General features: G+C 37.1%; 1 protein-coding gene and 1 long non-coding RNA gene across 4 annotated transcripts in view; both read left to right on the forward strand.

The window, feature by feature from the left end:
• The window catches only part of LOC115927300, a 37,653-nt gene extending 9,801 nt beyond the window's left edge, over window positions 1-27,852 (forward strand). The window contains exons 3-5 of one of the 3 annotated variants that reach the window (XM_030993057.1): window positions 12,342-12,447; window positions 13,099-13,252; window positions 22,405-27,852. In XM_030993057.1, coding sequence (XP_030848917.1) covers window positions 12,342-12,447; window positions 13,099-13,252; window positions 22,405-22,408 — 264 coding nt within the window. In that variant the 3' untranslated portion in view covers window positions 22,409-27,852. Of the gene's footprint in view, window positions 1-7,343; window positions 7,736-8,198; window positions 8,321-12,341; window positions 12,448-13,098; window positions 13,253-22,404 lie in introns of those variants that run through there. The other 2 variants (XM_030993059.1, XR_004065552.1) reach the window with 2 other exon arrangements.
• LOC115927301 lies at window positions 13,259-15,988 on the forward strand. The gene is made up of 2 exons (XR_004065553.1): window positions 13,259-13,907; window positions 13,949-15,988. It is a non-coding gene; the product is annotated as an uncharacterized LOC115927301 (long non-coding RNA).
• Window positions 27,853-27,959: the final 107 nt, after the last annotated feature.

Consider the following 27,959-nt stretch of genomic DNA (forward strand, 5'->3'; position numbering starts at 1 on the left):
ATTGTTTTTCCCTCTATTCCTTATGTTATTCATTGGTTTTCCCTTTTTTCCTTATGTTATTCATTGTTTTTCTCTTTTCTTATGTTATTCATTGGTTTTCCCTCTTTTTCTTATGTTATTCATTGTTTTACTCTCTAATTCCTTATGTTATTCATTGTTTTTCTCTCTAATTCCTTATGTTATTCATAGTTTTTCTCTCTAATTCCTTATGTTATTCATTGTTTTTCTCTCTTTTCCTTATGTTATTCCTTGATTTTCTATTAAAAGCAAGGTACCATGCACGGCCTCATACTGTTAGACCTTGCTATACGTTGTCGTCGTCGGCACGACGGTAAAATACCCCGAATACCGTCATAGATTTTGGACGACGGACGAACATGCAGATTTGAGCATGCGCAGATGGGTCAATATTTTATTTACCGTCGCAGAAGGCTCCGTCGTCCAAAACGAAAGCACACTATTGATTGAGGCTATCAATACCTTCAAAATAGTCTGGTAGTCTTTTTAGGATTAAGATACACATTTTGCCTTTTAACTTATTCAATTTATTCATGCTTTGTTATATGTTGGGGCATGTCAAGTGCCCTTTCTATATGTAGAACTTGCAATTACACTTGAAAATTATTTTAATCCGTTGGCTACGGGAACCAAGTGATCCCTGTATTGAGCCTAAATAAACAATTCAGAAGGCAAAGGGTTAAAAGATTGAATATATATATACATACATGTATTAAAGCCCAAATCAAGTTTCTGGGGAGACCCCCAAATTTTTTGTAATAGTTCGCTTCCATTGCACAATGATATGAAAGCATACCCTAATAAACTCGCATGAACAAAAGGATTTGTCATAAAATTAATTTGAAGACTGGAAATTTTGCAATTAAACAGTGAAATTATATCGATCTCCGACCAGAGACTGCATTATGGCTACGCGGCAAACACATGGAAAACAAATGCAGTAACGACACACCCGCTGTACACACGCAAATCGCGCTCGGCTGTCTCGCCCATAGCTCCGCGCGGCGGGCATGGCAAGTGGTGGCCTCTTTTTTGACGATCCCCATCGGATCTTTACTCTTAATTTCATCGGAAATAATACACCCCATACACGGAACATAAACATATCAGGCACATGTTTATTCTTATGTAATTGGAACAATATGAGGACATATTCGCGCAATATGTTCGCAACACGCAAAGCAGCTGACATGATGTTTCATGACTTTTTACTTTCAAGCCTCGCGCACTGATATCCGGGTACCCGGTTCCGAAGTTACGCAGCATTTCATACTTTCATGTCAGACCGAAAATTGCTCAAAAACGTGATTTCATGTACCGGGTAGGCCTAGAATTCCAATACAAATTGTGTTCCAGCCAAAATGCATTAAATGTATTCAGCGAGATACATGCATGTAGATGGAAATAAATTTACCAAACTACAATGTTCTGCTTTGATGCTTTTTGACTTTCCTCATTTGATAATCTTTAAACAAAATGTGTATAATTATTCATATCACAGGAAACAAGACAAATACGACTGCGTCTCCTATATGCCTCCGCCCTAAGCTACCCTAAAGGCAATATAGGAAATCGATGAAATTATTACAATGAGACATACTATCACCAAGTTTCCACCCTATATCTCTAGTTGTTCTCGAGATATCGCAATAGCAAGGCTAAAACCTAAACACACAGGACCAAGAGATGCATGAACAAGTAAACACACAGGACCAAGAGATGCGTGAACAAGTAAACACACAGGACCAAGAGATACCTACATGTAGGCCAGTAAACATACCAGGTCAAGGTTCTCTTGCATGTGGTACATACAAGAAACCTTACCGTTATTGCATATTCTGCAAAAGAATGTGGTCAAAGCTACGGAATCACATAGAGAAAAAGCACAAAGATCACAAGAGAGTTTGCCAGGCCTTGAAAATGAGAAAGAAGGAAAGGGATTTAGTATTTGATGCATTCAGAAAAGAGGGCATATTGGAACTGAACAAGATAAGATTGAGGAAAAATCCAGATAATCCAGTGCTTGAGAGAGAAAGGAGGAATGATTCAAAGACAAAGGGTAAACTGGTCATTTGTCATCTGTGCAAAGCATTCATAGAAAAACGTTACATATCAAGACATGTATCTTGCAGAGCCCATGAACTGATTAGATTTTGGGGTCACGAGGTCAAAGTTCAAAGGTCACAGGGCTCATTATGTATGCAAAAACAGCTCGTGATCGCGTTATCTCAAGAACCGATTGATGGATTCCTGCCAAACTTTGGTCATGTATGTATCTTGCAGAGCCCATGAACTGATTAGATTTTGGGGTCACGAGGTCAAAGTTCAAAGGTCACAGGGCTCATTATGTATGCAAAAACAGCTCGTGATCGCGTTATCTCAAGAACCGATTGATGGATTCCTGCCAAACTTTGGTCATGTATGTATCTTGCAGAGCCGATGAACTGATTAGATTTGGGGGTCACGAGGTCAAAGGTCACAGGGCTCATTATGTATGCAAAAACAGCTTGTGATCGCGTTATCTCAAGAACTGATTGTTGGATTCCTGCCAAACTTAGGTCATGTATGTTACTCGCAGAGCCGATGAACTGATTAGATTTTGGGGTCATGAGGTCAAGGTCAAAGGTCATGCGGCTCATTATGTATGCAAATAGCTTGTGATCGCATTATCATTTGAACAGATTGATGGATTCCTGCCAAACTTAGATCATGTATGTATCTTGCTTATCTTCCAATGAACTGAGTAGATTCTTGGGTCATGAGATCAAAGATCAAAGGGTCATATATGTATATGAGAAATTGGTTGTAATCACGATATTCTGAGAACCTGTTAATGGATTACAAGAAACTTGAATTTGAAAAATTTCTTCTGTTTTGGTTTGTAAACTTGCTCTATGACGGAGGCATCTTTCTTGACTGCGCGCAGTCAAAGTTCCATCTAGTTTATCATATCAAAGGGAAAGTATTCTCATAGAACTAAAGAGCACCCCCAATAGGAATCAGTGCATAAGAGTAAGTTTTGATAAATGGACCCTATGCCTTTTTTACACAACGATCAACGATATATATTTCAGTAAATTAGCCTATAATGGGGTTTGTATCAGAACCCAGGTCGAAATTCCATTAGGATCCGATCCTATTGGACCATCAGAAACCATTAGAGCTATTGGTGTCTAATGGTTTCAATAGGGAAAGTGAAATGATGGACCCACAGAAACCATTAGAAAATATCTATTGGACCAACACAAACCCACAGAAGAAATGCTGATGGACCAACAGAAAGCTTCTATTGGACCAGCATCCACCCATGTCTTCTATGGGTTTCTTGGTCCATTAGATATTTTCTTCTATGATGGGTTTCTGTTGGTCCATTAGATATTTTCTATGGGTTCCTGTTGGTCCACTAGAGATCTTTCAATGGGTTCCTAATGCTCCCATGTTCCGAATTCCCTATTGAAACCAATAGTCCAATGGCTTCTATTGGTAAATCAATAATGATCAATCAGAATCGATTTTAGCAACTGTCCACCAAAAAAAAGTATATTCTAATCTCAATTGCATCAACTCCATCACATAGATCACTTGGAGTGAGTATTAGATTATCCTTTATTTTGACTGAATGCTTCTACTATTCTATATAATAAACATACATGAATTGTTTCTTGGTTAGTGTTTTATAGTAATCATTATAATCAATATATCTATTGCTAAAACGTGAATGAAATTGTAACATGATTAAACAAATAATCTATGAGTCATTAGTTGCCAAAAGAAAATAAAAATCATAAAATTGATGTACATTGTCATAAGTTGCTTGACAAATTATGATAAATGTAATTTTCTGTGAACACGTATAAAGTAATCATGAATATGCATGAGATAGATTTAGCTGTTGGTTTCTATTGGTTTCTATTGGACCTATTGGTTTCTATTGGTCCCATTGGGTTCTATTGGTCTCATTGGTTTTCTATTGGTCCTATCGGTCCTATTGGTCCTATTGGTCCTTTCGGTTCTATTGGTTTCTATTGGTCTTATTGGTTTATATTGGTCCTATTGGTCCTATTGGTCCTATTGGTTTATATTTGTCTTATTGGTTTCTATTGGTCCTATTGGTTTCTATTGGTCCTATTGGTTTCTATTTCTATTGGTTTCTATGGGTGCTATTGGTTTCTTTTGGTTTCTGATGGTTTGAATAGTCTCTATTGGATTCAATTCTATGGGTCCAACAGAAACCAATAGACTCCAACAGAAACCATTAGAGACCAATAGAATTTTTCTAATGGTCTCTATTGGTCTCTATGGGATTTTCGACCTGGGAAAACAGGGATGTTTGGAAGAGACATAATACTCACTTTGTTACTTGGTAATGAATTTATTGTAAGGATGTAAAGGATGCCAAATAAATTTGCAATCATTCAAGCGAGCATAAATCATAAGACTACGAGATCAGAATGTTGCATCCTGGGAGCGCTGACGGGAACAATATGGGTAGTTCAGGACTGAGATGGAGCTATTTCTGGGTCCTGGGAATACTGTAGCTTTAAAAGAATGAAGAACCAGAGAGCAGCTCTTTTTCCCCACCAATTAAAAAAAAAATTGGCAAACTGTGAGTTTATTATTGCATAAAGGTTACAGTTAACCTTGTATTAGTTGACCTTCTGTAAGTCGTCAAATAATCGCCCGTGGAAGCATTGTTTAGACCAGATTGTGCAAAATATGTGTTATTAGGTGATCCGCCATTCATTGGCGGAGAACCTCTTGATTTCGTCAGAATCTTTTTTATTATTATTATTTATTTCTGGTCACTTTTTTGTGACATAATTCATGCAAAAACGGCAATGTCAATCATCATGAAATTTCCCATAGTCATGTCCCATCATAAAATCTTGACGGGTCATCTGTTTTCATTGTGATCACCCATCCGTGACGTCATCTAGGCGCCATTTTGTAAAATCTTCTTATTGACCATATCTTCCTAACGGAACGTTATTTTTTGACCAAATTTGGCATACATTAACTTCAGGTCAAGGTTCAACTCTTCAACCTACGCGCATGCACGCGCGTCAAAATTGAAAAATGCTCCAAATGAATTTATTTTGAGTTTACTATACGTTTCAGGCCATTTTGAGCATTTAAAAAAATTCAGCGCGTGCGCGTCTGCGCGCGCGTTTTTTCGCGTGTAGCACGTACGGAACGTGGAAACGCCGTTTTTTTACATGTTTTGGGTTCCTAATACTATTGTCAACAATTTTAACTAATTTCCAGTCCTTCTTGACCTATAATAACGTAATATGCGCGCGCTAAACCTCAAAATCCGCGCGCGCGCGAAATATGCCAAAAATTGAAAAAATTGTAAAAAAAAGGCAAATTTTGAATTCGCTGTAACTTTTCAGAATGCCATGTGACCTCCATTTTTATTTCATATTCTGAAAGGGCATGAGTTGTAGATTCCATTTCATGCATCATTTTGGGTCACCGGATGTTGTGACATCATCATATTGCCATCTGAAGTAAGAAAATTGATTTTTGATTTTTTACATTACATTTGACAATGTTCTTTTGACTGTCCCAAATTTCAATATGTTGTAGCTGAGAATGTTATCTACAAGTAACGTGACATTTATTTTTCATTTACATGATGGGATCATGGTCAAATTTTTGATTAAAGGTGAAAAGTCCGAATCTGCAACATGTACGTGTTATGTCTATGGAGGGTGATTTTTTTTTCTAAGTCACAATTTGCATAGTCTTTCTTTTTACTTTTCTCAGTTGTTTATACCAAAATTTGATATGTTGTAGCTGAGACTGTACGCTACGAGAAATGTTATTTTTGATTTAGATTATGGGATCATGGTGAAAAAATTCGAATTAACGTGTGAATTCAGAATCGGTCATAGACTTTTTCAGATATACGTGTTATGTCTATGTGGAAGCGCCGTGGTATATTGGTGTTGACACTCGACTCTCGTCTTTGTGGCCCGGGTTCGAATCCGCTGAAGGATTTTGTTTTTTTGTTTTTTGGTGGGCAATTTAAATAAGTTTTGCATTTAATAATTCTTTCATATTTGTTAGTATCGTCTCAAAACGTTTATCATTTGTTAACACATTGCACTTTAAAGTTTGTGTACAAAGCCTATGACAAGTTAATTATCAAAAAAAAATCATAATAAATACATAACGTTACCAATCATGCCCAAGTTTCCAGAGCTGTACTGGGTTATTAAAGACATTCATATTTGTTTATTCTCATTTCCAGACGTTTATCATTTATTGAAATATTGCACTTCAAAATTTGTGTACAAAGCCTATGGCAAATGAATTATTCTAAAAAAAATCATCTCTTAAGTCTTTAATCATTTCCAAACTTCATATTCAAGATTTTTGCTGCTATTTTTGTTGCAATTTTTTTTTCTCAATTACATCGTAACTTCCTGCGTCATCTATTAAAATCATGGCGGATCACCTAATTCATCTCAAGTGACGAATTCATGTCTAGTTTACCTCTTAGAAGTAGAATTTCTCAGATTTCTGTGGTCCCAAGGGATTTGACTTAGGCATGCAAATTTAACTGTATTTACATGTGTATATATATATATGCACATACATACTGTACATGTACATCTTTGGGAAAATATTATATTTCCCCTTAATCCGACTTAGGGGAAAATATTGTATTTCCCCTTAACCCAATTAGGGGAAAATATTATATTTCCCCCTAACCCGAATTAGGGGGAAATTTTATATTTCCCCTTAACCCGAATTAGGCCTGGCTAATTTGGTAGATGATATCGGGGGGGGGGCTCCATGCCTCCTTGAGATCTGGGCCGTCGACTGCACGATCGCGACGAGGAATTGGAATGCACGTCATCCGTTTTGTGAAGAATAATGTTTATTAATTATGCTAATTTATGTGTAATTTATGCATGGAATCAGACTTTTTGCTCCTAATCAATAAATAAAGTTCCAAATATACTAATTTGTGGTATAGTTACTCTTTTTAGTGTTCTTAGCAAATATACTTCAAAAACATGATATCAAAATTAATTTCTTATGTTTTTGACCTTTTTGTCTGTTATTGTTTTTCGATGAAAATTGTCGGCTACACTTGTGCGATCATAAACAGCATGTTATCAATTAATTTTAATCGTTAGAAGCAAAAATAATCATACATTTATGAGTTTTGGCTGAAAGCACAATTTGTATTGAAATCCTGCATGAAATCATGCTTTTTAGCCATTTTTGGTTAACGTGCATGTATAAACTTATGTGTAACTTCAGAACCACCTACCTGGGCGTTGCAATGTTGTTCAAAACAGATGCGCTAGACCCAAAAGAAAAAAGTCGTGAAACGTCGCCGCGAGTTTTCGCGATGCAGACTTGTTCCGCAAAGCATCAAGGGGGTACCTGGAAGGTTTAATACATTGTCACTGCTTTCTCTCACCTTGTCTTTACCCCATCTTACATGCTGCTCCTTATCTTTTGCTTCTATGCTTATTGTACTTGTTTGTAGGAGGGATGAATCAGGAGGAGGAAGGAGGGATGAATCAGGAGGAGGAAGGAGGGATGAATCAGGAGGAGGAAGGAGTGATGAATCAGGAGGAGGAAGGAGTGATGAATCAGGAGGAGGAAGGAGGGATGAATCAGGAGGAAGGAGGGATGAATCAGGAGGAAGAAGGGACGAAGCAGGAGGAGGAAAAGGACCATATTGCGTATTCAGGTATGTCTTAGTACATACATGTATGTTATTTTTAAAAGGAACCAAAGATCTTCACTTTACGCAGGACACATATTATGCATAACATTATTTACCAATTCACTTTTTTGTTTTTTGTTTGTAGTCTTGACAGATGATTCAAAATTGGCAGTACACCTAACATTATTTTGCCAACTGCAATGTTTGTTAGCCACTTTACTTGTCTTGGATTTGGAGCACTTATTCCTTACAAAATCAATACATGTGCACATGGCCCGAATTATCAGTCTGGTATCAAATTGGAAGCTCCCTAATGACGTTTGGCTGGTGCATTGTTCGTTTATCTATGATACCCTCGTAATAGGGAACTTCAGATCTGCCATGGTTATGATGCTGGCAAATATTGAAAACAAAAAATATATATTTTGCTCTGATATAAATTATATTTCCCTCATCGATTTTCTTTCTATTTCTCTTTTCTTTATAGGTCGGGGGTACACCCACTGGGAAACTTCCTCCAAAAAATTGGTATGCAACTACTTCGAGCAGTACCTGCTAAGAGATACGAGAAAGAAGTTACCTGGTATGTGTCGTGCTATTCACAAAAGGGTACATGCAAGGACTTTTTAAAGTGAAAAGAGATATAAAGTAGAAGGAATGTCATAAACTTCCCAGGGCTCTTTGTTTTTCTGGAGAGCTTAGAACCCTTGCAATTGTAAAACATAAAATGCTTATGATGTAAATGAGTAGTTTGACCTCTTGTTCCTGATTTTTGTCTCGCCTGCGAAGCAGATGCGGGACATAGGCGTCGCTATTTCCGGCGACGGCGGCGTTGTCAACATTTCAGGTTAAAGTTTGCTTGGTCAAATTCCTATGGCTTGAATTCCAATACCGTGCCACCAATGGTCTTGAAACTGGATTCAAATGATTCGGTAGAGTGTTCTCTTTCATATCCATCCCCATACTCTGTGTTTCGTCCAGGAATAGGGATTTTATAACCATTTAAACTTGGTTAAGTTTTGGTTAAAGTTTCAGGCCAGTGTCTGTTGCAGGTTAAAGTTTGCATGGTTAAGTTCAGATGTCTATAATTTCATTAAGAGATAATGGGCTGTATGCATAAAAAGTAGCAATTGCTTGTGCTAGCCTTTTACTTGAATCCGTATGCATAAACATAAACAATTGCTTGCAAGCAAATGCTTTTGCTAGCAAGCACAAGCAATTGCTTAATGTCCACAAGCAATTGCTTAAAGATCAAGCATTGCTTAAAAACGTATGCATAAAACGAACCTTTTGCTTGTTCTGATAAGCAATTGCTTACGTTTTTTTAAGCTCCGTCATAGCAGCTTGAGCTCTTGCTTAATCGGGACGTTCGCGGTTAAGCATCATGTTTATGCTCGTTAGAGAAAGACCAAAGTTGTACAGGAGTAGAATAAATCGAGAAGAAATTGCTCCCGAGACCTATCGGAAACTATTCCATTTCGACAAAGAGAACGTTGAGTGGTTAGCACACAGGTTCATACCTGAACATGATGAAAAACGGGTGTGTGTATTTGGGTGTGCGCTTGTGTGTGCATGTATCGGTGTTTTTTTTTCATTTTGTTCTGAAATATGTCATCCTGGAATGTTATACTGCCATGTCAGGAAAGGCTACCCCACACGCATGACATTTGAATACACTACTAGTATGCGAAACCCGCCTTTGTTCTCCCATGAATGATGTTCGAACCGGCGTGACGTCGCTAATGTTGAGATCGTAAGCAATTGCTTGCTGGAGGCAAGCAAAAGGTTTGAGCACAAGCAAAATGTTATGCATACGGATTTAAGCAATTGCTTGAGCTTGATCTTTTGCTTGACAAGCAATTGCTTGTGCTTGAAGCAATTGCTTGCAAGCAATTGCTACTTTTTATGCATACGGCCCAATGAGATCAATTTAGATTTGAGTTTGATTTGAATTGATTGCAACTCTTTGTAAGATGGACCCCTGGCTTGTTACTTTGGTCCTTGCGCAAAAGCACAAAATTTACAATGCAATGCGCAAATGATACTTAGATGGCGTCATGAAAATATAAGTCCATACTTTGATGATCTCATAAAGAGGTACTTGTGTTATTAAAGTCAATGTACATGTGTGATGACAGGGCATCATACCATCAGAAACCTTACAGATTTTTGTCCTTCATATAATATACAGGTAGTGTATTTTGACAACAAAAAACAGCCTACCATATCCATAAAAATCTGTTGGTGAACTTTCCATGGCAATACATTTTGTGAAATTTTCCAGCTTTTTTATGATGTGCAAGTATTGCAACTAAAATTCAGCCTTCACTACTGTAGCATGTAAATGAAACAGAATGGGCAGCAGGGAGTTGTTGTATGAATTTCCATCCCTTTTTATGGTAAATACCCAAGGAGCGCTTAATTACTCTCCCACAAAGTGATTAAGGAGAGTTGTACATGTACATGTAGGAGAGCTATCGCTCTCACTGACTCACTCCCCATTGTAATCCAGTCCCTTGTGAAAGATTTCAAAATTTTCAGTTGAAGCAAATAATTACAACATTGATGAGGTCCCCCAGTGATGAGGTACTAAGTGGAGTAAGTGTAAATGGACTAATGTTAAAATGCTCACCTGCCTTCCAATTTGTGCCTCTGTCATCTTTTCTGGTCTTTCGGCTGAAAGTAAAATATGTACCGGTATGTAAAATGCAAGTTGAATAGGCACTAATTCCTGGTTGTACATGTATACAACATTTTTTTTTTAAAGCAAGTCACAATGAGACAACGCCTGTAATTACATGTACTACCACGATTTCCAATTTTCACTAAAAAAATTAAAAATTAAAACAAACTAAAAGACCATGTTAAACCAGTAACGGTACTTGCAGAAGACTATCAAGTCAACCATATTAAACTTTGAACAAACTTGACCCTAGAAAGCCGAGTTATTTGAACCCATCTTATGGCGGGGGGGGGGGGGGGGGGGGCCCGGGGGAAGGGGGGGGGGGGGAGATCTCGGCCGTCAACCAATTGCGATGAAAATTGGCACGCACGTTGCCCAAGACGTAATCTACACATTTGCATAGTCAATTGGTCCAAAAAAGTTAATTTTTAATCATAAATAAATTAAGCTAATTTTGCATAAAATCATAATTATGCTCTAATTCATTCAATAAATCTCCAAAACTGCTAAATTTTGGTTTTAGATACTTTTGTAGGATTCTGATCAAATGTACAAGTTTTTTGGTATCATTTTTTTTTCTTATGTATTTCTTATGTATTTCTTTGTTTTTTTTTATTAAATATGTTGGCTGCACTATTACGATCATGAACAGCAAGAAATTAATTTTAATCAGTAAAAGCAAAAAATTTAAGGATCCAATCTAATCCAATCCAAGTATTATAGAGTGCCAATATCTAGTTGTTTTCTAATCAAATAATTATCTCCGATCTTTCTAACATTATTTGAAATACAATATATGGATTCAAAATTCTTTCATTTGTAATTTTACAGTGTTGATGCGACAATGGAGCCATGCAAGAAGGAGCCTGTGTTGGCACGACTCGTGAACCATCACATTTTCACTAGTTAGAGAAGAAAAAAATGGCCTGAGTGCTGAAGTAACATCTACATGTATAACATAATATCCAGTATTATTGGTGCAAAGTTATAAAAACAGAGAAATAAATGGGGGCGAGTTTCATTTTCAAGCTAGCATTGAAGAGTGTTAAACGACTTACAACACAATTCCTTAGTTCTATAAACTCATGAACATCAATATTCTCTCTGACACCAAGCTCATTTATCTTCTTCACTGTGTAGTCTCTAACTTTCCGTAGGTCTTCTTCCTCTGGCTGTTGTTCCGGTCGCCGAAGCTTCTCTTCGCGAGTCTTGCTCAAACTGTACTCAGCATCACCAAAAATCATATCTTTACTCGTTTCGAACACTGTCACCCACTTTGCGATATCGTTGGCCTTATCATCCTCGTCATCAATAAGAAACATCCCTCTCAGTATTTTACTGGTTCGTTTGAGCAGGTAATAAAGAGCAAGTTTTAGGCCTGCCTTCACACCTACACCCTCCGAACTCTCCACCTTCGTATAAGCATCAATTGCCTCTTCCAGGTGACGGAAATTTTTCCTCTTGAACAAATCACAGATATTCCCACTTTTGTCTGGGAGACTCCCAATGGCTTGTTCTGCCATGTTCATTTTTGAATGAAGATTGGCCAATCTTCGCATATCAGCCATCACTGATTTTTTTACTTCACTCTTTTTGTCTACCTTCCTTCTCTGTCATTCCATGAGGAGCCAAACCATGTTTGACATTTGAAATATTTTAGATTTCCATATGATAAAATACAAAAGAAAAAGCGGGCTTGTGACATCATCACTTTTGGACACAGCCTCATTCATTGTTTTTTGAAATAATACAAATTTCAAATTGCTGTAACTTTGTTATTTTCCATCTGATTTCAATGAAATTTGTACTGTTATGCTTGATTGATTTCACACTATCAAATCATCTTTGATCTTTGATCTCGGGGTGGAGTACATGCAAGTAGGAAAGATAGGAAAGACACATTACAGTAATCTCCTTGTTTTGTTTTGTTTGCCTTCGCTATCCTAGACAAGAATGTCTCGACGACTGAGAGAGCCTGCAGATACCAACCGCCCAGAAGATTACACAGAAAAGGACAGAAAGGGGTTTTGTGTCAAAATTCTACCAGGAAAGGGTAAGGTATCCAGTGCAGATATAAGTGATTTCGAAAGGCTCCTTTTTTCATGAATTAACATCCTTCAAGATTATTTTAAGTGTCCAATGTGTCCAATATCAGGATAAGTAGTCTGAATTGTATTTTCTTTTTGTTGAATAATTTGTACCTTTTAATAGTGATTATGCATTACTTTGGTGGCCCCTTTTTGTAAGCTTTGCTTTTTCCAGGGTCTCCGAACCTTCACTTTAATTTTGATCATGTGTCTGTCAGTGTAAATTTTCTATTTTGTTTTGTATATTTTTTGATGGTTAGATAATGAAATGAATTGATAGGAGGCATATACAAATGTAGGAGGGATAATGATCTGATTAGTTTTGGGGGTATTAAGGTCAAAGGTGACAGAGGTCTACGTTCTCGCGATAAATAAAGAACCGTTTGACGGATCAATTTCAATCTTGGCTCATATAGGCTTATGGAAGTGATGATGATCTGATTAGATGATTTAAGTTTTTGAAAATTTTAGTAGTTAAATGTGTAATATATTTTAGATCTGGCAATAGCAGAGGCATACATTTTAACTGCGCTCAGTCGAGAATCCATGTAGTTTGGCTTTGTAATACCATCTTCAAAAACAGTGCATTATTTATTGTTATCTCTTGTACTCTGCAGGTAGAGCTGTTTTCACTACAAAAAACTTTCATAGTGGGGAGTTTTTACTCCATTACCATGGGGAATTAATAGATAAAGCAGAGGCAGAAGAAAGAGAAAGATTTGAAGAAACCGGATTCAGATATTTCTTCAAGTACAGAGGGAAGAATCTGTGGTAAGTGTTTTAAAGGTATTGCACCGTGTTGGTAAAAGTCGAAGAGGTAAAATTAGATTTCCTTAATTTTATAGTTTTTGGATACACTTATGAGGGTAGAACGCACCCCCGCCAAAAAAAAATCGCTCTGAAATGCCTGTATTTTCGAGAAATCGCGTGTTTAGTGTTGATTTTGGTTATTTATCTGGTACTCGATAAATACGGCTAATTCGCTTGATGTTGAATATCTCATGGATAAAATTGTTTCTGATCTTACTGTTATAATGTAATGATGAGGCTCAGACAGTCATTTGTAAGCTTGGTAGTAGCAACTATTTAAAGGCAGTCACGCAGGGGATTTCCTGATTAATTTCAGCCGCAGATGGCGACACACAAGTACGGTCACGAAGCTGTTTACCGAGCGGAATTGTACGTGCGCGGGTGTCCAGTTTCTGTACGTGCGTATGCGCACCATTCTCAGTCATATCATGTCACTGCACTGTCAGTGTCAGTATCAGACCTGCAAAACAGTCTGTCTGATCTGTCCTGACACTCTAAATTTGCTCAAGTCAAATTTTCAGTTTCAAAATCAAAGTGTCCAGGGCTGTCAGTATCACTGCAGCGAGTGTCAGCAGGTCAGTGTCCCTGTCAGTGTCACTGCAGCGAGTGTCAGCAGGTCAGTGTCCCTGTCAGTGTCACTGCAGCGAGTGTCAGCAGGTCGAGTGTCACTGCATTGCAAAAATACATCAAAGACCAAGCTTTGTGCGCAAGATAGCAAATATAATTCAAACTTAACGTTCTAATAAAGCCTCTAGAGACGATCGGATATATAATAAAACAATTACCGGTGACGAGATCTCGATAAAGACAAACACCAAAATTTACACCGCACATGAAAGTAGACGTGCAATCGCGATCGCAGGTTGCAGCATACAGCATGCAGCAGTAATTTTCGGTCTTGTTTACGTTTGGTAGTATAAAGCGCGGCCGAGTACAACAGCTGTTCAATTCAGTAGTATACTATAACTAGACCCTCTATAAGAATCCAGATTATAAATCTACTAACTAATTTATAGCTTATACAGTATATTATTAGAATGTGAAAAAAAATAACTGTGCGGTAACAATGTAGTATATTTTCTTTGCTTTTTTAAGATGCAATTGACAACACAAGAAACATACACAGATTGCGATATTGCGCAATGTGCACGTTTCTTTCGTGCGTACGTAATGTGAGCTGATCGCTGAGACAGCTCGAGCGGGGATAGCGAGCTGGCGATTCCTATGCACACGGTTTGATTTCTATATCGTGCGTCTGTGTGTGTGCGTCGCTCGGAAGAGTTCGGACGGCCATGTTTGAAATTGGGTGCTGCGGGAAAGACGACCACTTTGGTGTTCGCTTGCCCCTCGAGCACGCGTAGTTTGCATTAGGCGAAACGGTTTCACAAGGGAGTTGGACGGCGTCAGCGTACATGACATTTCTCGTGGCCAATGAAATCGCTCGCCACGCGTGTAAGTCTTTAATATGTGGTTCCATGTTGAAAGAACCAAACAACACACTCCCTGTGTCCTGACCTGGGTATGACTCATAGGTCATGACACAATAACATAAACATTGGCTAGTCTTTGTTCAGGCTTATCATTACAAAGACTTTACAAACAGATATCACGACACTTTCACAGGTAAGGTTCTATTCATGTTGATACATCACAAAATAAAGGAAAGTTGGGAAATTTTCAAAGGACAACACTGTTTTTAAAGGGAAAAACAAATTTGTCTGGCCGGACAGATATCGCCGACTGTAGTTGTCCTTTTCTAGCTTCCAATGCTATTTGAAGAAAATTAGGAATCAATTTGGTCTTAGGTCATCTAGATGGACCAAGGAAAACATTTCCACCAAATCCATGACCTTGACCAACACTGTGTATTACCTTTAAGAATTTAATTTCTGTCCAAATTAAGAAATATGATTATATTAGTTATAAAGAAGCATCAAATGCTGGCATGTTGATTGATCTCCGATGAATTAAATCCAGATTTGTGGTTTATGATGTTCTCTATGATGGATGTCAACCACACCAACTTTGGCAGCAAGAAAAAACAAGTATGAAATGGGTGTGCAATTATCATAGATGTCCTCTAACCCTTTAAAAAGTCAACAGATCCCAACTAACCCAGGAAGGGGGATAGGTAGAAATAGTTGAGAGGTTGTCTTTAAAGATGAGTAATCTCTCACCTAAACACTGAATAATATACTATATATAAAATAATAGATACATGTAGCTCAAATGTATGGTTCTCTAAACAAGAATGAATTAGATTACATTTTTCTTTAAAAACTTTTTTTTTATAAACAGAACAGGGTTCTTAATTATGGGTCAGGGAATTTGAAATACTTTTTCAAACAGCAAAATGTCAATGAAAGTCATGGAATTCATTAATACTTCTGGAAAGTTGGGGGAAAATCATTTGTTCAAGATATTATTTAATATTCTAACCTTATATTTATTTGTATAATTAACAGAGGGAATTAAAAAAAAAAATGTATGCTTTCATGTCAGATCAGTTTGTATCATATTCCACAATTACACTTCCCTGACCAGCCCTTCTATTACATGTATTTTATTATTTTGTGTACTTGTAGTACTGATACTAGCAAGCTCCCCTCACAACTAAGTATAAGTGTGTATGACTGACGACATACATGTACATGTACACTCTAGGCCTGGGAATGAATACCAAATTTGCTATTCAAATATTTATGGAAAAAGTATTTGAATAGTCCAAATATTTGTGGTATGAGCCCAAAGTGCAACACCCAGTGAAGTGGTCGAAGGTTGGCCATGACCGATATGCCCCCACAGACTCATGTCGAGCTGCAAAATGCAAGACAAATATTATATCACTATGTGGCTCTTTTGTCTGATCACTGTTAGCTTTCAAATTTCACAGACATGTCCAACATAACTAGCCTGAGGTTCATGTAAGGTTTTGCTGGATTTGGGGAGGTCTGCAAAAGGGACACCCTACCTTTAATGAAATTTTCACTGTTTTGCATAAGTTTAGTTTTACTCTATAAACCCTTTGCACGCAAATGTTGCAAAATTGCACATTTGTACACTCAAATTCAACAATCGTAATAATTACTTTTTGTGTATATATTCCTTGAGGCACCTCTGGTTCCTCTGCGTTAACTTGTTCAGGCATCCCTTGGTTCTCTGTGTTAACTTGTTCAGGCATCCCTTGGTTATCTGTGTTGACTTGTTCAGGCATCCCTTGGTTCTCTGTGTTGACTTGTTCAGGCATCGCTTGGTTCTCTGTGTTGACTAGTTCAGGCATCCCTTGGTTCTCTGTGTTGACTTGTTCAGGCATCCCTTGGTTCTCTGTGTTGACTAGTTCAGGCATCCCTTGGTTATCTGTGTTGACTTGTTCAGGCATCCCTTGGTCTGCTGTGTTGACTTGTTCAGGCATCCCTTGGTTCTCTGTGTTGACTTGTTCAGGCATCCCTTGGTTCTCTGTGTTGACTTGTTCAGGCATCCCTTGGTTCTCTGTGTTGACTTGTTCAGGCATCGCTTGGTTCTCTGTGTTAACTTGTTCAGGCATCCCTTGGTCCGCTGTGTTGACTTGTTCAGGCATCCCTTGGTTCTCTGTGTTGACTTGTTCAGGCATCCCTTGGTTCTCTGTGTTAACTTGTTCAGGCATCCCTTGGTCCGCTGTGTTGACTTGTTCAGGCATCCCTTGGTCCGCTGTGTTGACTTGTTCAGGCATCCCTTGGTTCTCTGTGTTGACTTGTTCAGGCATCCCTTGGTCCGCTGTGTTGACTTGTTCAGGCATCCCTTGGTTCTCTGTGTTAACTTGTTCAGGCATCCCTTGGTTCTCTGTGTTAACTTGTTCAGGCATCCCTTGGTTCTCTGTGTTGACTTGTTCAGGCATCCCTTGGTCCGCTGTGTTAACTTGTTCAGGCATCCCTTGGTTCTCTGTGTTGACTTGTTCAGGCATCCCTTGGTTCTCTGTGTTGACTTGTTCAGGCATCGCTTGGTTCTCTGTGTTAACTTGTTCAGGCATCCCTTGGTCCGCTGTGTTGACTTGTTCAGGCATCCCTTGGTTCTCTGTGTTGACTTGTTCAGGCATCCCTTGGTCCGCTGTGTTGACTTGTTCAGGCATCCCTTGGTCCGCTGTGTTGACTTGTTCAGGCATCCCTTGGTTCTCTGTGTTGACTTGTTCAGGCATCCCTTGGTCCGCTGTGTTGACTTGTTCAGGCATCCCTTGGTTCTCTGTGTTAACTTGTTCAGGCATCCCTTGGTCCGCTGTGTTGACTTGTTCAGGCATCCCTTGGTCTTCTGTGTTTACTGTGTTTACTTCCTGAGGCATCTTCTCCTTACATGCATTTCCCCATGTGCTCGCTTGCTTTATTAGATCCGAATAATAGGGTTCTGGGAACTTGAAATCTTTTGGCAGCGAGTAGTCATACAATAATTCCATATTGCTCTTCATGTCTTTTGTGGCGAACAGACATAGTGCGGGTTTCCCCGTAATTTCAATCACTAATACCGTGTGACCAATTGTCTTGAAACCTAATTTAAATGATTCAGTAGAGTGTCTTCTTTCATATGCACCCCCATGCTCTGCGTTTTGTCAAGGAATAGGAATTTTATAATCTTTTAAACATAGTTAAAGTTTTGGTTAAAGTTTCAGGAGTGTCGTGTATACACAATATACATACTGTACATATACTGTGTACTGTATGTACTGGACAGACATTATGGAAATGTTGAAGTTTTGGTTTCTTCCATAACTTCAGGTAGGAAATTTCAGTAGTGTTATAGTTTCATATGAATGTTATGTGTAAACAATATTACCCTTTTCTGAAGTCCATTAGAGTTAAAGGTCAAAGGTCAATGAACTTTGCATAATGTTTGCATTTTCATGTACAACTTCAACTAGGATTATTTACTGGTGACAATGTTTTGTAGGATGGTTACCCTTTTGCAGTCTGCAGTTAAGACTGTGAGGTAACCACTGTTAAAGGTCAAAGGTCAAGGGTCAATGAACTTCAGCATTTTCATGTACAACTTTAACTTATTAAACTCTTAAATAGGCAACTCCTTGATGTCACAACCTGGACAACTTTTAATTGCTCATTTGTAAAGTCTGCCATCAATTTGGATCAAACTTGGTGGTAATTAATGACCCTTGGGTATAGGAACATATATGGTGCATACAGATATGCTTACATACAACTTTATGCATAATTATGCATAAATATGCATACATGTGCATATATATGCAATGTACTTGCATGCATTTACATGTACATGCGCATGAATATGCATATATATGCAGTTTGAGTGTCAAGTTGTACATGTATGTAAGCAGATCTGTAGGAGGATGGGGTCTTTAGAAGGCATCTAGGTCTCAAAATGCTAATTGTTCAAAATCCTTTTTTGGGGGTGAAATTTTCCACGTTTTATTGACCACGAAATCGGGCGAGACTCGTGGTTCGAGAACCATCTTGTTTTCATTTAACTGCAAAGCCTTAGAGAATTATTTGACTCTAATGCATATCTATATGGTTGCAACATCAAGGATAGTGGTCTACAGTCATTTAAAGGGGAATCCAACCCATATGGCAAGTTCTAAAACAAAAAAGAAATTTCAGAGAAGCAGATTGGTGAAAGTTTGAACAAAATCGGACAAACAATAAGAAAGTTATACATTTTTGAAAGTTGTTAGCACTATACATATTGGAATTTCAAGTTGGCCGAATTGGGAAACAAAGAATAACTTAAAGATGAAAAAATAAAAAGAGAGAATTACAGACACAGAGAATATTATAGGCCTAATGGAAAATTGCACTGATTGGAGAAAAAATAAAGAATTACATTGATGAAAGGAAGAGGATAGAGTGATTTGTTTTTCCTTCAATCCATCATCTTCATTTTGATGATGTATTTCTTTGTTTTCCCATCATAAATGCTTGCTTGATGTAATTTCTTGGTTGTCCTTCATTTTATCGTCCCTTTCTTGATGTATTCCTTTGTTTTCCCATCACTCTTTCTTTTGGCAATGCATATTTCTTTTTTTGTTTATCTTCAATCATTGCAATTTTCCATTCGTCTTGTAGTACTCTTTGTGTCTGGATTTCTCTCTTTTCCTTTTTTCTTTTATAAGTTTTTCTTTGTTTTCCATAATTTATCTTCTCTTTCTATATTTCCATCATTCCTAGTAATTGCCAACCTATTAAAAGTAATACACAGTGTTGGCCAAGGTCACGGATTTTGATTAAATGTGTTTTTCTTGGTGCATCTAGATGATCTAAGACCAAATCGATTATCAATTTTCTTCAAATAGCCTTGGAAGCTGTAAAAGGACAAGTACATTCGACGATATCTGTCCGGCCAGACAAATCTGTTTTCCCCTTTAAAAACAGTGTTCTCCTTCAAAAATTCCCAACTTTTCTTTATTTTGAGATGTATCAACATAAAAAGAACCTTACCTGTGATTTGTAAGATCAGAAACACTTTTATCCGTGAGATATTCAGCATCAAGCGAATTAGCCGTATTCATCGGGTACCCGATAAATCCCAAAAATCAACACTAAACATGTGATTTCTCGAAAATGGAGGCATTTCAGAGTGAACTTTTACGGAGTTGTGTTCTACCCTCATAAGTGTATCAAAAAATAAGAAAGTGAAGGAAATCTATTTTTTTACCCCTTCGTCTTTTACCAACACTGCGCAATACCTTTAAGTTTCATTCCTCATTTTATTTTCATATGTCAGTCTAGAAAATCCTTTAAAATCTTTAATTTTTGTCTCGCCTGCGAAGCAGAAGCGAGACCATAGGCGTCACTATTTCCGGCGGCGGCGACGGCGGCGTTGTCAACATTTCAGGTTTAAGTTTGATTGGTCAAATTCCTATGGCTTGAATTCCAATACCGTGCAACCAATGGTCTTGAAACTGGATTCAAATGATTTGGTAGAGTGTTCTCTTGTATATGCATCCCCATACTCTGTGTTTCGTCCAGGAATAGGGATTTTATAACCTTTTAGACTTGGTTAAGTTTTGATTAAAGTTTCAGGCCAGTGTCTGTTGCAGGTTAAAGTTTGCATGGTTAAGTTCAGATGTCTATAATTCCAATACCCTGTGACCAATTGTCTTGAAACCTAATTCAAATGATTCAGTAGAGTGTCCTCTTTCATATGCACCCCCATGCTCTGCGTTTTGTCAAGGAATAGGGATTTTATAATCTTTTAAACTTAGTTAAAGTTTTGGTTAAAGTTTCAGGCCAGTGTCCTGTATACACAATATATACTGTACATATACTGTATGTACTGTACAGACATTATGGAAATGTTGAAGTTTTGGTTTCTTCCATAACTTCAGGTAGGAGAGCTCAGTAGTGTTATAGTTTCATATGAATGTTATGTAAAGAATATTATCCTTTTCTGAAGTCCATTATAGTCAAGGGTCAATGAACTTTTTCATGTACAACTTCAACTTATTGTCATACTCTTAAATTGGCAACTCCTTGATGTCACAACCTGGACAAATTTTCATTGGCTTTATACACAATTTTTTTACACATTTTGAAACTATGAAACGGGCTCCGTACGTGTGTCTGTGTGTCTGTCTGTCTGTGTGTCTGTGTGTGTACAAAATGTTAAATTAGGCTTCTTCTCCCTCATTTCTGGACCGATTTTGATTCTGATTGTTTTATCTCATAGGGCTAGGTGCGGGGTTCAAAAATTCTACACAGAATTTTGAAATTCATTAATTATGCTAATTTACGTAAATTTATTCAAATTCACAAAAAATGCTTCTTCTCCTTCATTTCTTGACCGATTTTGAATCTGATTGTTTTAATTGATAGAGCTTAGATGGCTACACAAAACTTGTACACAGAATTGTGAAATTTTACTCCATTCATTAAATATCATAATTTATGTAAATTTATTCATAATTCACAAAAAATGCTTCTCCCTCATTTCTCGACCGATTTTGATTCTGATTGTTTTATCTCATAGGGCTAGGTGCAGGGTTCAAAACTTCTACACAGAATTTTGAAATTCATTAATTATGTTAATTTATGCAAATTTATTCAAATTCACAAAAAATGCTTCTTCATTTCTTGACCTAATTCTCATTATAATTGTTTTATTTGGTAGAGCTTCGTTGGCTACACAAAACTTGTACACATAATTTTGAAATTTTACTCCAGTAATTATAGCTTATGTAAATTTATTCATAATTCACAAAACATGCTTCTTCTCCCTCATTTCTCGACCGATTTTGATTCTGATTGTTTTATCTCATAGGGCTAGGTGCAGGGTTGAAAAGTTGTACACAGAATTTTGAAATTCATTAATTAGGTTAATTTATGCAAATTTATTCAAATGCATACATACATGTATATGCAGTTTGAGTGTCAAGTTGTACATGTATGTAAGCAGATCTGTAGGAGGATGGGGTCAAAGGAATCTAGGGCTCAAAATGCTAATTGTTTAAAATCCTTTTTTGGGGGGTAAAATTTTCCACGTTCTATTGACCACGAAATCGGGCGAGACTCGTGGTTCGTGAACCGCCTTGTTCTGTATTATGTCAGCCTTAGTTCTTGTCTTCTTTCTTTTCATCATTGACAAAAACAAAACAATCGCAACTTTAACTTCTTTTTAAAACAAATTTCCCCTCGCACGGCCCCCTTTGAAGACAGCCATAAAAAAAATGGTTAAGAGCAGTTGATAATTTAAATTAAGATTTTTTTCCCAGCGTGTTTGGCCCATTGCAGACACCATTACAAAAAAATTAGCTGCACAAGCCAAAACACAGGTGTTTTCGAGTGCGACGTGACCCAAGTCTTTGGTAAAAGCCTGTGAGAAGGATCGTTAAGGATATCCAATGTCAAAGGGTGGTCAAACTGCCTTTCATGCCTTGTGTGTGTAATTTCAAGAAGAGCCAGAAGAAATATTTTCAGTGGTTTCATTTTTGAAATACACAGACTAGAAATTGCTGGAACAAAAAAGAAGTACATTATAATTATTTTGTGCTTTAGAGAGGACAAAAAATCAAACTTTGTTTCATCATCATCGCTCTGTTTTTTTTAAATCTAGTTATTTTTGTTTACATTGCTCAATGCTTTTTCATGTGTTTTCCCTTTCATTTTCTTTTGTAGGTAAGAGAGAGGTTCACCAGTTCTTGGCAGCATATCCTGATTTCAAGATTAGAAACTTCAAAGTCATCAGAAGCAAGGTCATGAATGAAAAATCAAAAAGAGATCGCTTGGTAAAAAAAATGGAAAGCAACCAGTAGGAAATTATTCTCTAATGCACCGGGTGAACTTTTTCATTCTTTAGTTTGCCACACACAGCGATTTCTTGATATACAAGTATTTCGCTTCTACCAAACTTAAAAATGATTGGGGCGAGCTTTCGTCTGCTCCTGCAGACTTCCTCATGTCAACTGATTTGTCACACAGTTGCTGTCTTGGCGATCACTGGAGCGAAGATAGGTGACAATGCGTACCCAGTGTCCCTATTGAGTGCTGGATTAATGCTTTTTATCTAGATAGACTCTTTGACCTTCCTTGGCCAGAAATAAGATTCAAAGTCTATGATCTGTGTATCATCCCAGCGAATGTTATGTCCAGTATTGAGGGCGTGTTCCGGCCACTGCTGAGTGGGTTGGATTGTTTAATCTGAGGGCCCTTTTGTGTTCTTTTAATCGGTCATTCAGTGTTCTTCCTGTTTCACCCACATAAGAACTTTCTGTCAGTGCACTCCAGAGCCCTTTATACACAGAGTTTGGCCAACTTGATAACAGGCACCATGTTGTAACCCTTGGCGCTGATGCACCGCACCGTGCGCACGGGCGGGCTTATGGTATACACACAATATAGCTTACACTACTAGCCCTCAAACTGATTGATATTTTCTGTTGCAGAAGAGTCATGTTATGGGAAGTCTCAGATTCTTGGCATTTCTTCTCTTTCCTTCATGTAGTAGACTATAATTTTAATGAGTTTAGGCCCAATAGGAATAGGCCCTAGTATTAAGCGTAACCATCTCTCTCCTTTTCATTAATTTCTCGTTTTTTTTTCTAACTATATATGCCTGTGTGTCTCTTTAGCTGCCCCTACATGTATACCTCCATAGGGTCTTCACATATGAAATTGAAGCGTTTTCAACTCCCAATGAGTGATTTGGAGTTTGCTGGCATTTTAGATTGATCTTTCAGTATGTTCTTCAAATTTATGTATACATACATTGTCTGTTGTGTTTTAGCACTGCAAGAGTATTTATCATGAATTCAGGCTAACTCCGGTCTGACCAAAACATTTTAGTATTGATGTGTACCAAGAGGGGAGGAGGCCCTTGAAAGGTATAAGCCCTGATATGTTTGCCAGTACATAGTTTCGGTATGCCCCCCCCCCCCTTTCCATTGTATGATGTAAGAATGATGTCACAAAACATGCCCAATTACCAAATTTTATCCACTTGCTACAGGTGAAAATTACAATTTTTTTAAAATCATCTGTTTTTAATAGGGCACACCAATATAATGATCATAACTAATATTAATGATTTATACATGTATATTGATTTATCCATTCGATTATTTATGTTTATGTTTCAATCCACTATGCATAGTGCCACTCAAAATATGTATTAATATACGTATTTAAAATAACAGCTTTTCCATGTAATCAAACATACCTACTGTATGTTTTAACAGCACTTCCATTACCCACTTCTTCACACATTGTTTTTTAATTCTCCTATACAGTGTGAGTAAAAAAAAGAAGGAAACCCAACTTCGGTAGCTTCTTATGATAATATTATAACATATATGGAACCTTGCAATTTATTTCATTGTAAAGAGTAACTTTACTGTCTACTGATACCTTATTCATACTTTTCCTGCCACGGATGACTGAGCACCAGGAGTTTCAAAAAGCTTTGTCAAAATCGCCTTGTATCAAGTTTGGGCTTAAGCAATACGTGTGCGTCAAAAGCTACTATGGATTTGTTATTGGAGTCTTGAAATAATGGCTAAGCTTTTTAAATTGATTTTGTGTATTTGACTAGAAAAGGTGTTGATTTGAACTTTAAATGAAAGAATATCCTTATTACAAGCAATATTTAAGATATCTTTGTTGTCATTAAGACACAATCTTGGTTTCCTCAACATTCCTCGTATGTAAGAGTTTCTTTATTGAGTGTGTCAGCTTCAGAATGTTGGTAGTGAAGAAGCTTTCTTTCAAATGAAGTAAAAACACAGTTCAAAACACTAGCATATGTGTTCTAAACAGGCCTTCCTTGTATTTTTTTAGTCTTTTAGGTTAGTTAACTATTAATTTAATGTAGATTGTGAGCTAGATAACTTATTCAGCTAAGTTGGTGCAATCGACCAATAAACAGATGGTTTTGTGGCAAGATAACATTCTAAGATAAGAGGTTTGTAGGCAGTTCAAAGTGCATCCACAGCCAATGAAACCTAAAATAAAATCCCTGTGAAAGTCTAGATACTTAAAATCACTTAACTCTGAATAATTGAAACACAAAACATATTTTATCATTTAAAAACGATTTCAGACAAAGTAACATGTGATTAGAAGCCTTTGACACACACCCATTGCTTAAGGTCAAACTTGGTACAAGGCGATTTTGACCCCCCAAAAATTGAAAATCTTAGTGCTCAGTCATCCGTGACAGAAACATCATAAATGAGGTATCGGTAGACAGAGTGAAGGTTATTCTTTACAATTAGATACATCTCAAGGTTTCATATGTTATAATATTTTTATAAGAAGCTACTAAAGTTAGGTTCCTTTTTTTTTACTCACAGTGTATAGGATACACCAATGCATGCTCATTATCACTTTTGTTGTTACACTGTGTATGTTTATGTTTTGATTCACTATACATGGTGTTAATAAATTTCTGATGCAATATACGCAATTTAAAGAAAACGATCATTGGTTTATTGAAACTAAAATATTGAGTAATTTTACTGTCCAAAACATACATACTGTAAGTGCTACAACAGCACACCAATAAACCATTATTTCACATACACTTTTTATACGCCGAAGGGTCGTATTATGGTATGACGTCCGTCCGTCCGTCCGTTAGCCAATTCTTGTGTAGATAACTCCTCATTCATTGTTTAACGAAATTTCTTCAAACTTGCATGGATGGATGATATTGATGTGTAGATGTGCGTAAAGATGATATAACTTGGGTACGCCAAGGCGTTGCCATGGTAACCACATTTTACTAAAAAATTGAAAAATTCTTGTGCGGATAATTCCTCATTTACTTTTTAATTAAATTTCTTCAAATTTGCATGGATGGATGATATTGATGTGTAGATGTGCATAAAGGTGATATAACTTGGGTACGACAAGGCATTGCCATGGTAACCACATTTTACTAAAAAAATATTGAAAAATTCTTGTGTGGATAACTCATTTACTTTGTAATGAAATTTCCTCAAACTTGCATGGTTGGATGATATTGATGTGTAGATGTGCATAAAGGTGAAACTTCGGGCGTATAATGCTCCGACTTGCGGTGCTCTTGTTTAAAGATCTTTTTGATATTCTATATGACACACCAATTTAATTATATTACTTATTTCGTATATTTTTGTTAATTTCTTCAATTTGAATATCTGTATCTGTAAATGCATCGTCATTTGGGCTTGCTGCTATGATTTTATTTATTTATCTATCTTTCCTTACATGAAGAACAAGATATTTTTAATTGTTTATAACTGCATAGCACCAAGAAAATTATCAAACTGGTGACTCAATTGGAAAATTATTGTGGTTTGCATCAATTAATGTATTTTTGTGCATTCATAGAACACTTAGCAATCCTATGGATATTGAAATTTGGTGTGTGACAGCAAATTTTCACGTAGTTTTGGATGCAGGTTTCTGAGACAGTAAAATTGGGAAGTTGTAAGCAGGCCTGGTTGTAAGCAGTGTAGGTCCACAAGTACAATCATGGGTCTGTAATAAACACTGTGACAAATGAAATGATATGCCTGTATTAATAACTGGAATAGCGAAAAGTGACATTTTTACTGTGGAGTCTCATATGTTGCTTTAGGAGTAAGGCCACCGCACACCTTACGACTGGTCTACGACTGGATTTTGAAAGAAATTGCAATTTGAAGAGAAATTGAGTTTCAATTTGAAAATTTGTATCTGACTGAGGTCCAGAATGGTTATATCAATATAATTATCGAAAATATATGGTATTTGAAGTATTTCAGACAGAGAAAAGGCCAAATCTCCCAGTTACCAGTTGGTGGCCAGTCGTGCCTGTGTGACGTCGCTACGATTCGCAGCCGATCGGGCCTTTTCTCCAACTGAAAAGGCCATAACACCCTGCAATTTTTATATTGATATTGACATGACAATTCGGGACCTCAATCAGTAGGAATTTACATTCTAAACATTCTATATCTAATCCTATCATAATTTCTTTCAAAATCCAGTCGTAGACCAGTCGTAAGGTGTGCGGTGGCCTTTAGGGCTTGTTGGATAGGATGTGTAAAATTCCTTCAGTATTGTAAGTGTTTATAGATACAGCGCAACAAACCCCCACACTTATGTTAATGAACCTGAATTAAATCACAAATAAAAGGGATCTTTGTCAAAAAATTTGCAGACAAACTCATGACATCATTTTGCATTTACTTTTTAGGAATTTATTTGTTCCAAAGCTTTTTGAAGTCAGGCGGCAACAAATTGTCTCCTGCCTCGCCAACATTTTTTTTTTTTTTTTTTTGGTCGCCTTATATTCCATTGACTTGTACATTAAAATTGTTTGGGTTTGTTGCGCCATATCTGAACAAACCTTGAGATATGAGGGCTATGGTAATAAACTCAACAGCATGGATTAGAGCAGCGGGCAGGGCGTAGATATGTGACGTCACACTATTCAAGTAGATCACCCCCCCCCCCCCCCTGAACAATAGGTTCACTGCTCGAATCTTCGCCAGTGTTAAACTGAGCAGCGCTTCTCAACCAGTGGGCCATGAGGATGGCCAAAACATTGTTTTAGAATAAAAATGAACCAGCTTGAGTTCAGCTTTACTGTCAAATTAATAAGTGGCAAAGTGGGCCTTGAGTTAAGAAAGGGTGAGAAGCACGTACTGGATTAGGGGGTTGACTCTTTGTAATTTGAATTTGCAACCATGCCGAATCACACCACCTAAGTAACATCTTTTTCCTGCTGCTTGGGCAGGATTGGTGCCTTCTATGAGGTCATAACATTGTTATTGTTGAATTTCTGCGCAAAAATAATGTTGGAATTCACAGTGAATTATTGAAATTACAAATTTGAATTAGTGATATCACAAATTGAATCTGTGATATCACAAAACATAATTCTTGTTGTGAATTGTATTATGTTCTGGAACATTAAACATACAAGACTGTTAACCTAACTAGTCAGATTTGTCTACATTGCAGTGATGTGCAGTAATGTTGGAATTCACACTGAATTCTTGATATTACAAATTTGAATTAGTGATATCACAAAACAGAATTCTTGTTGTAAATTGTATTATGTCCTGGAACATTAAACATACAAGACGGTTAGCCTGATCAGATTTTTCTATATTGCAGTGATGTGCTTTGTTAATGTAAACAAAATGTTAATATTTTCATTATTGAAAAAACAAGGAAACAAAATAAATACAAAAAATAAATAG

Source organism: Strongylocentrotus purpuratus, unplaced genomic scaffold (assembly GCF_000002235.5).
Source record: "Strongylocentrotus purpuratus isolate Spur 01 unplaced genomic scaffold, Spur_5.0 spur5_scaffold_20, whole genome shotgun sequence".
NCBI lineage: Eukaryota > Metazoa > Echinodermata > Echinoidea > Camarodonta > Strongylocentrotidae > Strongylocentrotus > Strongylocentrotus purpuratus.